The sequence below is a fragment of the Cupressus sempervirens genome, chromosome 10, assembly GCF_028749045.1.
Source record: "Cupressus sempervirens isolate cs-2001-9-10 chromosome 10, ASM2874904v1, whole genome shotgun sequence".
In the NCBI taxonomy this organism is placed as follows: Eukaryota; Viridiplantae; Streptophyta; class Pinopsida; order Cupressales; family Cupressaceae; genus Cupressus; species Cupressus sempervirens.
In genome coordinates this window covers 919,924,808-919,938,905 of record NC_143127.1, presented here as the reverse complement: position 1 = coordinate 919,938,905, position 14,098 = coordinate 919,924,808, and the positions used below count along the sequence as shown (strand labels likewise).

Below are 14,098 nucleotides of genomic sequence, written 5' to 3'. Positions count from 1 at the left end.
GATAGTATCCCCTATGTGGTCATTGAAGTTGCATGGAACATTGTGAAGAAGGGCCATACCTACAACCTTGTCGACTACAATTGTAATAATTGAACAAGAATTTTTGAAGCATCAAAAAAGTGAATAAGACAATTTGTAAGTTTGGTTCACTGCTAGTTTGCATATTATTTTATGTGCAAAATTATTTTCCTACCAAAGGTGATATCACATGGACTAAGAAAAATCCAGTTACAAAATAGATTAATGAGTTTATTAGTTAGTTGGGAGAGAAATTTGAAATAGTAATGGATGGTTATTTTGAGGAGTTCAAAAAAAAGATGAAAATTAGGTCAAGGATCCCTAAATCATTGGTTGATAAGCACTATGAGAACATTTATTTTCTAGTGGATACATATAGGACCTATACTCAAGCAATCATCCCTACAATTGCATGGTCAAATCCATTAGGATATGAACTTAATATTGATGAAGTTGTTGCAACACTCACAACATTGTTAGATGAGCCTATTGACAAGGATACTAAACCATTTGATGCATATGAAACTGCTGAAGTGAAAATTATGATAGAGACAAAAGTACCTAAGTTGTAAAGAAAAAGAAAAGGTATGATAGAAAATTTGGAGAGATTTTAGGGAGAAGGTGTCGAGCAAGAGGCATCACTACAAATAACAGAAGGTAAAGATGAAGATTTATCAAATGACAAGGAAGAAGAAGGAAATGAAGAAGAAGAGAATGAAGAGAAGGAAGTCTAAGGAAAAGGAAAAAAGATAGTTTTGGTCAAGCCATAGAATAGAAAAGAGAAGAAGATAAATACTAAGCCTACCCTTGATACACAAAGAGTAACTATGAAGAGAACAAGGGAATTTCTGCTACAATAGTTTTTGAGTCATAGAAAAAGGGAGTGATCAAAGTGACAAAACGACCACAAGGCAAGAGTTTAAGGAAGAGAAAGAATACCCTAGATAAGTCCGAGTCAAGAAAACTTATGAAAAAGCCGAGGAGAAGGCTTGCAATTTCAAAGGATGAAGATGATGAAGAAAGAAATGAATCAAAGGACACAAGTTAGTTCATGGTTATGATGAACTAGAAACCCTAGAAAATTGATGAGGTGTGTGGAAACATTAGGGGGAGCGCAAGCTTATCTAGATGTCATTTTATAAAGTTTGACAAATTGAGTAAGTATGATAAGAATAAAGTAGAAGAAGCATTAATTCACATGATGGATAACTTCAAATATACTCCATTAGAGCTAGGAAACATGATACCTAATGAGCTATATGGAAGAATAAATGAAAAATGGAAGTTTTCATTAATGACTGAAAGACACACTTATCCAAGTGATGCCCAAATTGAACAAGAAACAAATTTCCAAAGTTATAAAAGGCTACAATGCTAGATTTATTCCTAAGAGGAGAGCTTTCCTAATTTTGAAGAGTAAAGAAAAAAAAAATGGATTGATTCTCGATGATGACTAGAAAGATGAGGCAGAAAAAGATTAACATGAACAAGTTGAATTGGACAAAAAAGAGGATATTTATGATGATATAGAAAATCTTGTTGACACTATTCACAATATGGTACAAAAGAGTGAAGGGTAGAAAAAAATAGTGGTGATAGATGATGAACTAGAAATGAGGCTGGTGAGGGATGCAAAAAAATGTAGAGAGTGTCACAGATGAGCCATAACAATAGATTGAGAGTCATATATAGATTGAGACACTACAGATGCTAGCTCATGAGACATTGGTGGACCCAAATCCTACGATCATGAAAGTTAAGGACTATCCTAAGATTGGTGCACATGAGTCCACACAATAGGTAGAATCTATGCTTTTTACCTCTACTATTCCTCTTGTTACAATTACTTCAAATCAAGAACTAGGTGAAGGAAATGATGATCATGCCGAGCAACAAAATCAGTTGGCCAATAAAGGAGAAAATGCACAAGTGTGTGAACAAAAAAATGATGCCACTAAGGTAAATGTGAATGTAAATTTAGAGGAAGAGAAGAATGAGAAGAGTCAAGAAAATAGAGTAGATTAGTCTACTATTGTTGAGAGATTGAGTGCCTAGGGACCTCAGATTAAGGGAATTGAGGCTAGACAACTGAGTTCCATTAGTGAACTCCAAACTAGTAATGAAAATGAAAAGCAAAATAAATTTATACAATTGACAAGATCTGAGGTAAGTAAACCTAAGAAGGAAAAGAGAGACGAGGAGCCTAAGAAGGATGAGGAGACTAAAGAAGAAAAACAAAGACCAAGTCTAGAGATACAAATACAAGAACATCACATTATGTTGAGCTCCAACACACCAGACTCCAAAGGCAAAAGATTGAAGAAGAAGGTGAAATACTCACCACAAGGAATTAAATGTAAACCTGCTACTTTAGATGAAGAGATTGTGATTCCTATTGTGGATTCCAAAAAATTAAGCATTGTGCAAATGAGAGAACTTGGGGACTTGCTAGATAGAAAGGCTAAGAAAACAAAGGTGAGAAAATCTCATTAACATGGGTAAGTATTACATGATATCAAAGATATATTTCTTGATACGTTTTTTGTTGATAACATGGATGTAAAATCCTCCATCATTGATTAGTTGGTAAAGATTGTTGAGCAAGTTAATCACCCCGACATTGATATCAAGAAAAAATCATGCAATGGTTAGAAAGGAAATTTTACAACAATGTGATGGAAAAAATTGCAATAGAAATTGTAGTAAAATAGGTTAAACTTTCTAATCTTGTAAATGATTTTGAAAAGATAGTTTAGAATGTAAATACATTGTTTATGGAGGTTTGTCATCTCCCATTGTTTACAAAATAAATATGAGATCAAATGGACAAGATTGATGTTGATTTACGAAAGAGTGAGAATACACCGACTTTGGATGCAAGTTCAAGTTTAGTTCATTTTTCCAAGTTAAGATTTTGGCAAGGAAAATAGTATGAGTTGATACAATTGAAGTGTAAAATAAGAGAAGAGATTACAACAATTCAAGATTTGTTGTCATCTCATTTGGATGTAATGTAAAGACACTTGAAGAGTGCCAAGGATCTAATTCAGAGCAATCAAAATTTATCCATTGTAGATAATATGGTTAACTTAGTTTCTAGATTGGAGATTGAACACCAAGTCCTTGGGACACTCAAGACTAATTGTGATAATACATTGTCTATTGTTATGAAATGACACACCCATTTTTGGTTTGGTTTGGTATAGGTTTTGATCCCCCTCTTAATGTTACTATGATGCAACCATGACAAAAAGGGGGAAAATCTTGTATAGAGAAACACATGGGAGAATTTTTTTTATGTCAAGAAAGAGGGCAATGTATATAGTTACTAAGATAAGGTCCAGCACACCCAAAGGGGGAGTTACAGTTTTGAAGTTTTTAATGTACATGCATTCTTTATAATAATAAGTGTTTTTTTCCACTAATGCCAAAGGGGAGATTGTTGACCTTGAAGGTACATTGACTATTAGTGCAAAACACTTTTGTCTATTAGTGCAAAACACTTAGTCATTTACTAGGCAATGTTAGTCGGTCATCACTACAATCGAGCTACCATATAGGCTGAGCTACAAAGTGAAGAAGAAAATAAATGTAGTATGTGTGGAGGCAAATATAGTTGCCGAGTGCACATAAGTGTTGTCAAGAAATATATAGTCATCGAGCATTTTAGTGGTTATCGAGTGATTGAAGAGGCAACATGTGTTGAGCAATTCGAAGTGTAAATTCAGTATATACTGATCAAAGTTCATGCCAAGGAACAACATGAAGAACAAGAATAGTTGAGCACCAAAAGCCATGTATGTCGAGTTACACTATTTCTATATTTGATTTTGGAATGGCACAAAATCATATGTAAACCATTTTTGCCAAGATGGAAACGTGTTTCTATGTTCAAGGTGTGATTCAAGGAGGTAATTACGTTTGTAATTGTGGATCATTACTCCCTATGTTTTATGATCAACCAATGAAAAAAATGGAAAGGTCAAACGACAAAAAAGGATTAATCATAATTGTTGATTGTGATTTGGAAACTTCTTAAGATAACTATTTAAGAAGGGCTTCAAGTAAGAAATTGTTGTTCAAAGCAAGAGGAATTCATGCATGTAAAGATGAAGGTAAATTAGTGGAGTTAGGTGTTGTGAAGGAGTAAGGAGACCGAGTAGTGTAGAGAGGAGATATTGCATATCAATCGCATTGAGGTGAACAGTGTGGATAGAGAAGATTTGTTATCAACTTTTTAGTGCATACCAGAGGATCAAGGTACTGATTACATTCTAACTAGTGTATCAGGCAAATCTCTTAACATAGTGGTTCTAACAGACCTATTGTAAATATCCTAATAGAGTGCTCACTTTATTGTTATATATAAATCCTTTAATCAAGGTAGACTTAACAGTCTTGTACAAGATTTGAACAGAGCTAGCCCCTCATACGGTAGATCATCAGAAGTGATCAAAATTGTAGCCCTGATAGGCACACTTTATTGCTATAGTAGTGAAGATTTTGTGGGTGTCATCCCCACCGTAGTGTTACCTTCTCATTGGAGAATTTATGTATAACCACATCTAACTTTATGTATTGATCTATTGTTTATGTGTTTTATTCATGTTATTAGATGTTAGCTCCGATATTACATGTTGTCAGATGATGATGCATGGTTAAGGTTAAGGCCGAGATGTGTGGTAAATTAAGTTTGAATATAGTTTATATTTGAAATGAAGATACATCTCATCATTTGATTATCTATTTTCTTTATTGTCTTTGTTACAATTCTTAGTGAATTTTTGTGCCCTTGCTGAAGTATAAGGGTTTGGAATTTTCAATTATAGAGTGATTCCACAGTTGAAGTATTGTGCATCAAAAAATTGTTTGGCTTCCAATTCTGTGTCAACTATGTTTGGGAAGACATTTGCATTTGAGCTGGAAAATCAATCTATTTGTTGTTGCAAATTGGGAATGCCAAGTATCTTCTGTTGGCACTGGATCATTCTTGAGCATTTGCTGATTAGTTTCATGTGGTGTGAGACGCCAAGATAATTAATGTTAAGCATTTGTATTCCTCTCATAGTTTGGTCTGAATTCTGTGACTACAACGCCCCTGTCATCAACAAGCACATGTGGGAATATCAAAAGCTATGTGCGTTAGGAACACAGGACAACCTGCCTAATGTATGCTTGGTCTGGGCACACTTGTCTTCTGTATGGAGAACACCTATTCTACTGCAATTAGGCATTTTTTTTGGGAGAGCCAACTACTGCATTTGGTGTTGGAATAGACAGGGATCGAGTTGCAATAATTAAAGTAGTGATTGATCTCTTTGATCGAGCCTGAGTGTAAGGTCTTTATTGACGCCAGTTATATCAATTTTGGCAACATGGGCAATCTCTCCTACACCTGGCGTTTGAACATCTTCCATCTATATAGATGTTGGAAAATATGACTTCAATGAATTCGTCGGACTGAAATTGGACCAGGTGTCTTTCAGTTTGACTTTTGCACTTTCATTCTATGACAAAGACCATGTTCTTAATTTGTAAAATTTAGTTTTTGTTACATAGTTTGAAAGTATAATAGGTTGGCTTCAAATTCTGATTTATAGCAATCAGTATATGATAAGATACTAGTCACAATTAAATTCTCTTTTCATTATATTGTTGTCAATGAATGAATTCAGAGGCTGGTATGAATCATTTTAGAATTGTTTATCAATGTTTGGTATTTGTTTATGCAAAACTTATAAGATCCATGTAAATTTTTTTACCAGTTTTGTTGTACCTTGCGGTATTGTGTTTGAAGATTTAAGACATCATATATTATGTGGTAATTGAGTTGTTCTCTAAGTGTTTGACGAAATGTCAAACCATTAAATAGGGAAGAAAATTGAAAATCGATGTCATTTGAAGCTATAACCAGGCCAAGTTATTACAATATCCTTGAAAAATTTGTCATTATCTTATTGAACGACATTTAATATTTGCAGGTATTAATTATAACTAACCCTAATTAGGATTTTCTTGGAATTGCCTTGGTTATTGATTTCAAATCAATTTGCCCCCTTTATTATAACTAAGAAGTTTATAAAAGGCTTAGCCTTATCATCTGTAAATCCATTAAATGATTAAGATCAGTGATAATAATGTGAGGACAACAAATATTGTTGTAAAGGTTGTTGAAGTTAATATACAATCCTTAGTAAGAATATGGTTGATTGTCATTTCAACATTTTTGAATGGTTTCTACTTGTCATATTCAAGATGAAGTTCATTGATTATAATGGGAAAATGTGACGAAATTTGATGAATTGGTGGTTCATACCATTTGTAGCTTGTTGATTGTAAATTGTAGTATATGGTTATTTTGAACCCCACTTGAACGCAAGTTTGATTATGGTTGTTACTTTGGATTGCACTAATATAGGATATTTAGACAAATATTTACAATATGAAACTTCTCCATTACCTTTGAGGACTGCATCATGTTTTGTGTAGTTTTTTCTGCATAGAGAAGCAAAGTTGTGTTTTAGGAATTCTAATATCCAAAAATCATCCATTTCTATGATCATCTTTAGGTGTTAGAGGTAGATACAATTCTCTAAAATCATATCCTTTTGTTTTTAATTCAAAGCTTGAATTAGTTTAGAGTTTGAATTTTAGTTGCCTTGAGAGGAAAAAATTGACGAGTCTATGAAGAATAGCATGAGTCCCTTTATGATTAATAATAATATTACATCAAATTCAACTTATTTAAACCAACTTATTTATATCTAACACAAAGTCGTTAGTTCACAATGTAAACCTTAGGATTGCTTTATTTGATCACACATTTGTCACATTATTAAGCATTTGAAATATCCTTGCTTAAAAAAAGATATGATGCTTAATACCTTGCTCTACATATTAGAGTGATTAGAAAACACAAAACAACCAAAAAAAAAAAAAAAAAACTTAATTAAAACCCCCTTAAATGATGCTAAATTACATGTTAAAAAAAAATGCATAGCACAAGTATATTCATAATATTATTGCTACATTATTCCAAAAAGGGTCATGACGAGATTGGAGTTATCTTGGCATTGACATATGATTTGAGGATATACGAGATTGAACTTTGCAGGGTGTATACAAACATTTCCACTTGTGGAATCACCGTCAATTGGAAACTGATTCATCTTTAAGAAAATATTGAATTGTTTATTGAAAAATTCAACTATGAACATATGGCCATGTATCGTGATATAGGAGAAAAAACTTAGTTGACATCGATTAACATGATTATTAATTGAATAACAATTACAAATCGATGTTAGTTAGTATAGAAGTTGAGTTTGATGGACGCGGCTATCCTCCTTACAAATTGCACCATTGACTAAATTTCAAAAAAATGAATTTGTGATTGAAAATAACAAATTTTTTGAGAAAATTTCGCTGTGTTTTCCTAAATCTGAAAAAGAATCATATTTGATTTTTTATATTTTTTTTGGGTATTTGGTACATTTTGTGGAAATTAGCCAGCATGGAGTTTGATAGGGTACCAATAAAACAACTTTACTTTGTCACATTGATAAGTGTGAGGGTTATTATTGTGCACACAGCATTTACACCATTAGTTTAGTATTGTTTTGTTGTACCTGAATTCTTATGTTCCGTTGCCATTATGTAATGATCTATCCTTTTGCTATTTGGTAGTTGAAGAAGAAGACGAAAATTTAGATAGTTGGTGTGATCGATAACTGTAATCATTGTCATTTAAAAAAAAATGTATATGGTAATGAAAGTATGTTGTTCTAGGCTTTCCCAATACCAAACAATTATAAAGATACTACCTATATGAAAATGTCCGTTGTTACTCCTGCTCCCTTTTAAACTGCTGTAAACTTACTACTGTAGAATCTGTAGCAAATATTTTGGTTTAGAAGTCAACTTGGCCAAAAATAAGATGGCTTATAGGAAATGTCAGTTTCCTCTGCAATCTTTACCTTTTATTTTAAATCAACACGTGACATCATTTCTTTAAATAATAAATTGTTATCATGACGTGAATTATCAATAGCAATTTTTCCCGAGAAACTTCAGTTGAATTGAATTTTCAGAAAACTATGTGTTGTATGCATACTTTATTTAGTAACCTGATTTTTTTTTTCTATTGATTTGATTTTGTAGGTTAATAAATTATTGGAGAGAGTAGAGGAAACATTTACAAAACACTTTGCAACTGGAAATCATAGTAAAGCTGTGAAGATATTAAGGCCAACAAGAAAAAGGCAAAGACATAGACTTACCTTTTTTATAGGTGAGCTATATTCTTGTATAATGCCACTTTGACATTTATTGGGGTTTTCATTAGGTATTGAAATTGTTAATTGAACGAGGGAAGGTACCTTTTATATGAATGTGGAAAGTTTGAATTATTTAATATATTGGACATCTTAAGTAGTTCCTAGTAATTTTACGTATGTTTTTGAAATTAAAAGCATGCAAAACAAGGGGCTAACCCACAAAGAACAAACCATCAGTTACAGCACATCGATAGCAACTGGAAATCACAGGATTCACAGTACATTGTCAGCCTATCCCTTCCCTTAATTTTGAAAACCCATCCCTTAAAAACCAGATAACCCTCATAGTGTTTCTAATATCACTAAACAGAGCATTCACTGAAAGCAAAAGGAAACAACTATCTAACTTCCTAGTAAAGCTAGTATCTAAGCCACTATGGCTATTAACAAAAATGTACCAAAAATTAATATGGAGAGTGTTGTGCCACGTAGGGCCAGTTTTCATAGTGTAAATGAGGATACTAGAGATCTTCCAACAGTAAACTAACTTAAACAAACTAAAGATCATTAAAACAAATTATTGCCCTGCTTGGGCTTCGTTAGCAACAATTGGGTCCAATCCTCAGCCAAGAAGGCAAAGAGCTCCCTAGTAGCCTCCCCATTTGAGCCCTCCTTATCTTTCATTTCTTCTCGCAGGCTGAGAGTAGTAACAAAGGACTGTATCACCCTAAAGGCATAGGTGGCTAGTCTAGTGTACCTCACGTCCATATTCTCCAACTCAGTCTTGAGTTCAAAAATTGCCTCCTTATTGGCCGCACATCCACCACAGACACCCAAACTTTTGTGTCCACTTCCCATAGCAACATCCTCCGAAACCTATTTACCTTTGTTTGGGGCGACAGAGGTTAGAGTGCTTTTACCTATATAACTTTATATATGTTAATGTGTTTTACCTATATGAGTTTTTTGTGTCATTCTCAATGTTATGCTGAACCTTCATGTTTTAGACAAGAAAGGCATTATTTTTTATTTTTTTGGCCCACTTATATGTTGTTTCCATGTTCTTATATAGTCTTGCAGCAACAATGAATGGAAGTTCTTAAATGCCTCTCTTGTAGTGAAGAATTATGTTTCAAACAATGAAGACGTAGTACTTGACTTGACTCTAAAAGCCCCTTACCACTATCAATTTTCTAGGAGCGTCCTGGCACTCTCCAAGAAAGATGGAGGATGTAGTTCACATAAAATACCTATTTTTATGTTTGATAATACTACTTATTTGTCAATTTATTAATTGTTTATATTAAGTTTGTTATCACTCTTGGATAGTTTTTGTGTCGGTTGGTTGATAGTTGTGTTCTTCTTGACAACCGTTTGGTCCTTCAAATATGTCATGTACCACTAAGGAAGGGGGAGGATATAGTGGGGAAATTGTAATCCTTCGGTGACCATCTCTAGTATTCTTCTTTGTAATTTGTTCATGAGTGAATAAAGATATATTATTTTTAAATATGTATTACTTTTGTATGTGGAACACACTACCATCTATGTTACTATTCCATGTATGTAATTTACTAGGTATAGCAGTAAACATTTGGCACCATTGCCTTAAAAGACATTAGGTCAACATTGCATAATTCATGCCCTTGGATCCCAATAAAGATGAGAAGAGGCCATAGGGTGGTCAAGGCCAAGTGATTAGGTAATCTTTAAGAATTGTAGAAGGAAGAGCGAAAAAAAAGAGATGACAAAACATACATCACCAATCAAGCAAGATAGTTGACCATATAAATGCTAGATGAGAAGTACAGAAAATTAAATCTTGAATTGATGGACATACTCCACCACATTCAGAATCTTTCCATCATAAGGGAAACTAGAATTGGAGGATTTGAATTGCAAACCCTTGGCCAGAGGGAGTACAAGTTGGAGCCTACAAGCATCCAAGGTGTTGGGGATGTTGGTGGTGGACATGTAGAGAATGCATGCATGCCAAGAGTGCATTGAAAATAGTAGAACATAGTGGTCAAAACATTCCACCTAGGTTTGAAACACAAGGAAGCAATCAGGTGAGAAGGACGATGACTCCTTTGACGAGTACAAATGTGGACTAGAAAATATTGTTGAAGTTTATAGGGGATAGGTGAAAATATCCTATGAGGTGTTGGAAGACGTGCAAGATTATTTTTGTGTTTCAAATGGTCAAGTTGAAAAGGACTATAGGCTAAGAGAATTTCTAGCAATGCTATGGGTACAAACATCAATTGGCTCATAGAATTGGATTCTTCATCCATAGCCTCTGCAGACACACTAAGAAGGGTGTTTGAACTTAAGTTTAAATTTCTACAAGATGATAAAGAGATTGTCACAAAAATTTAAAATACCAAACAAGGGAAGAATGAGTGTATAGGCATACAATCATAGGCTCAAATTTTTTTTGGGCAGGTTCCATAATTAGCCAGTTGACGGGTTGAAAAAGAGGTAGTTCATTAAGGGGTTGATTCCCTCTTTGCACAAGAAACCAACCTCATGTATCAATGCCTACAATCAGACGATGGACACTGAGATTGAAAATAAGATACCTTCCCAAGGGAAGATGAAGACAAGGATGATGAGAGCATTGAGAGTGATAGCGATGATGAATAGAAAATAGTCCAGGCCCTATGATGGGATATTATGAGAATAATAAAAGAATTGAAGGCCAATAAAAAAGAATAAGAAATGTTGTACAAAGTGCAAAATTGAGAGGCATATGAAATGAATTGTCCTAAAATGATGTTCTGTGAGATTTTTCCAAATGATGGTTCACTCAATAAAGGAGTGTCCCTATAATTTGAGAACTAAAATTATACAAGTTCTCTTCACTTAGGGATAGTCCAGTGCATGGAAAGCATAGAATGTATCACCAAGTGGTAATGTGACTCACTAAGAAGGGCTAAATCAAATACAACATGACTCCAAAGGACATCCCATCATACAATATTGTCAATATAGCGAATGGGGACACTTTGTGAGATACTGCCAAAGTAAGAAAGGCAATGCACAATTATTGTGCAAATGATGTGGACTAGGTGACCACAAAGACACTAAATACCTGAAGTAGAAGGGTATTAATATGTTGGAAGTGGAACAAGATGACGCAATTTTGGCAATCATGAGAGAACAAATAAAGAAGCTAGTGTACCTAGAACTTGGTATGGAGAAGGAGAAACTTGGAAAAGCAAGAGTAGAACAAATGATGGCAAAGGAACAGATAACCTCAATGGTTCTTCAAGTATGTCATCACAATTAGAGTTAGAAAAGAGCATAGTTCAAAAGTGCTTTAGACAATCTTACCTATCAAGGTGATAAACCTTCTTCAAACTAAGTCATAATTGAGAGTGGAAATTAACAATAGAGTCGATGATGAAAAAATTAGACAACACAAAAGTCACATGAGGAACTAATAGAAAAATCACCAATCAAAGGTAACCAAGCCATTGATCCCATGTTGTTGATAGTGAGCATCAGGAGGCAGCTACATGTCATTGAGATGGAATTATGGTGAAGAAGGTGACCACAACCATTGTTGATGGAGGCTCAAGAGTAAATGTGTTGTCAGAGGATACTTGGAAGTCTCTCGAAAGACCAATACTTTTGCTTCCAACCTTCCACTTGGTAGGTGTCAACCAACATTGAATTAGGTTGCTGAGAACATTGATGACATAAAAGGTAACAATTGGCACACAATGCCTTTTCCTAGATATTGTAGTTATCCCATTGGAATGAAGGGGCATGACACACTTCTTAGTAGAGATTTGTTGATTTTTTCTAGGGCAAATCATGATTGGAAGCAGAACACACTATCAATCGAGAGTAAAGGGGGGTTGTACACCATTGACCAAAGTAATTAGATGGTGATTGAAGAATTAGCATCCTCTAACTTAGAGTATGGAGATAGCAAGTGGAGTGTACAAGGAAGATAATGGAACCAAATTATAAAGGGGTACTTCGAAGACTGCTCAAAGGATGAGACAAGTTCTCTCAATAGGCTATTTCACTAGTAAATGAAATATTGTGAAGTCTCCCACCTCAAATGCAACATGCTACCTGTCCAAAAAGTGGAGGAAGTTGGTGGAAGAATAGAGAAAGATGCTTTTCCCCTAGAGAATGAGAAGTACAAAGAGAGAGTGACATGTAAGAAGGTTACGCTAGCACCTAATAGCGTCATACCAATAAAGTCACTTGAAAGGGATTATAAAACTTCACAAGGTAACCAGTTGACTCCAAAAGTGAGCAGAATAGGGAATGAGCTAGGGACAGGAAGAGAAGCAGGATTGATTGAAGAAAATTATAAATTAATGTTGTACAAAAGAACAACTCCATATGAAATGTGCACAGTTTCATGTAAGTTTTCTTAGAGAATTGTGGAAATGATGTACAAGCAACATACAACATACATGTCAGATTGAATGAGGACATGTGGAAACTACTACAGCAGCATGTATTGAAGTCATTTTTTCCATTTTTCGGTACCAAGCTCAATCAAGCAGAGCTGTCATGTTTAAAGTGAAGTGAGGTGCATTTAAGTTCAACCATATCATTGTCACATGCATAAAAGAAAAAGATCAGAAGATTACAATATCATGTTGCAACATGCATATTACTATCATAGGAGAGAATGCAAGAAGTTTTGAGAGAAGTAACTTTTATTGCCAATATAAATGAATAATGTCTCACACAAGCCGTGAGACTAACCCTCAATGCACATGAAAGGGAACACTGCATATTTACAGATGCTATGAATAAATAATGTACAAGTAGTGAGGGTAACACATCATTGCCTAGTGATGAACCCGGTTTGTGTTGTGCTGCATCATCTTCAGCCCTCCCATTTGTCTTCTGCCCCTACTGCTCCTAAATTACCTGCTTTTGAGAGAGAAAATGATGTTAGATCTCACAGATGTAAGCAATGACACATTATCACACACTACATATACACACATCTACAAATGTACAATCGGAGCCTCACATGCATAATAACAGCTAGTATCACAGATGTGTGAGAGAGAACAAGAAATATCAAAAGTAAGATCTGTATGCTGGCTTTTATCTAACTTGTTTGCTTCATGTGCAGTTGCAGGTGTTCTTCCTGTAGCGCGTGGGGTAGAATTTGGTTCCCATGAGGGTTGAGCCCAGCGAGCTACATAATAGAAAATTAATCCATCAAGAATAATTTTATGAATGTGATCAGTGCAACAGACGCTTAATGACAGGACTATGGAATATAAAACATTGAGTACAAAGGCACTGCTACAAAATCAGTATTGAATGATCAAGATAGAATGGGGAAGCCATAATTATGAGAGAAAACTTGAGGATAGTTATAATTCAAAGAGGAAAGCAAGCTTCAAATGACAGTCTATAAACAAGTCAAATGGATTTGTACAAAGGGGAACAAGTGTGTCAAGCTTCATAGCAATGTAGGTTTTCCTTGTGACTAGAACAAATGAATGATCAAAGAGTGTTGTGGACAAAATGCCGAAAACAATGATTTCAAGGCAACAAATAATAGTCAAGGATGGACAGAAACCATGCAATGAATATTTGTTGTGATGCCAAGGAGGTTTTTCTTTCCATCATTCATTATCTTTAGAGGGTCCTTTATGTTGTTATCAAAAGTATGCTGTCATAGTGTTTTGATCATAGTAAATGTTATTCAAAGTTTCTCATAAAGGGTCTGTATACAATTACTTGTATTAGTTTCTACAGAAGCGAAACAAAGAGAAAAACATCATGCTAGCGGATGAGAATCAGGATGTATG

At 34.5% G+C, this 14,098-nt stretch overlaps 1 protein-coding gene across 1 annotated transcript in view; it reads left to right on the top strand.

Moving 5' to 3' along the window:
* LOC149537012 (phosphate transporter PHO1 homolog 3-like) overlaps nucleotides 1-14,098 on the top strand; it is a 256,191-nt gene that overhangs the window by 160,802 nt on the left and 81,291 nt on the right. The window contains exon 6 of the mRNA XM_089806847.1: nucleotides 8,179-8,308. Within this exon, the coding sequence (XP_089662973.1) occupies nucleotides 8,179-8,308 (130 nt within the window). The remainder of the gene's footprint in view (nucleotides 1-8,178; nucleotides 8,309-14,098) is intronic.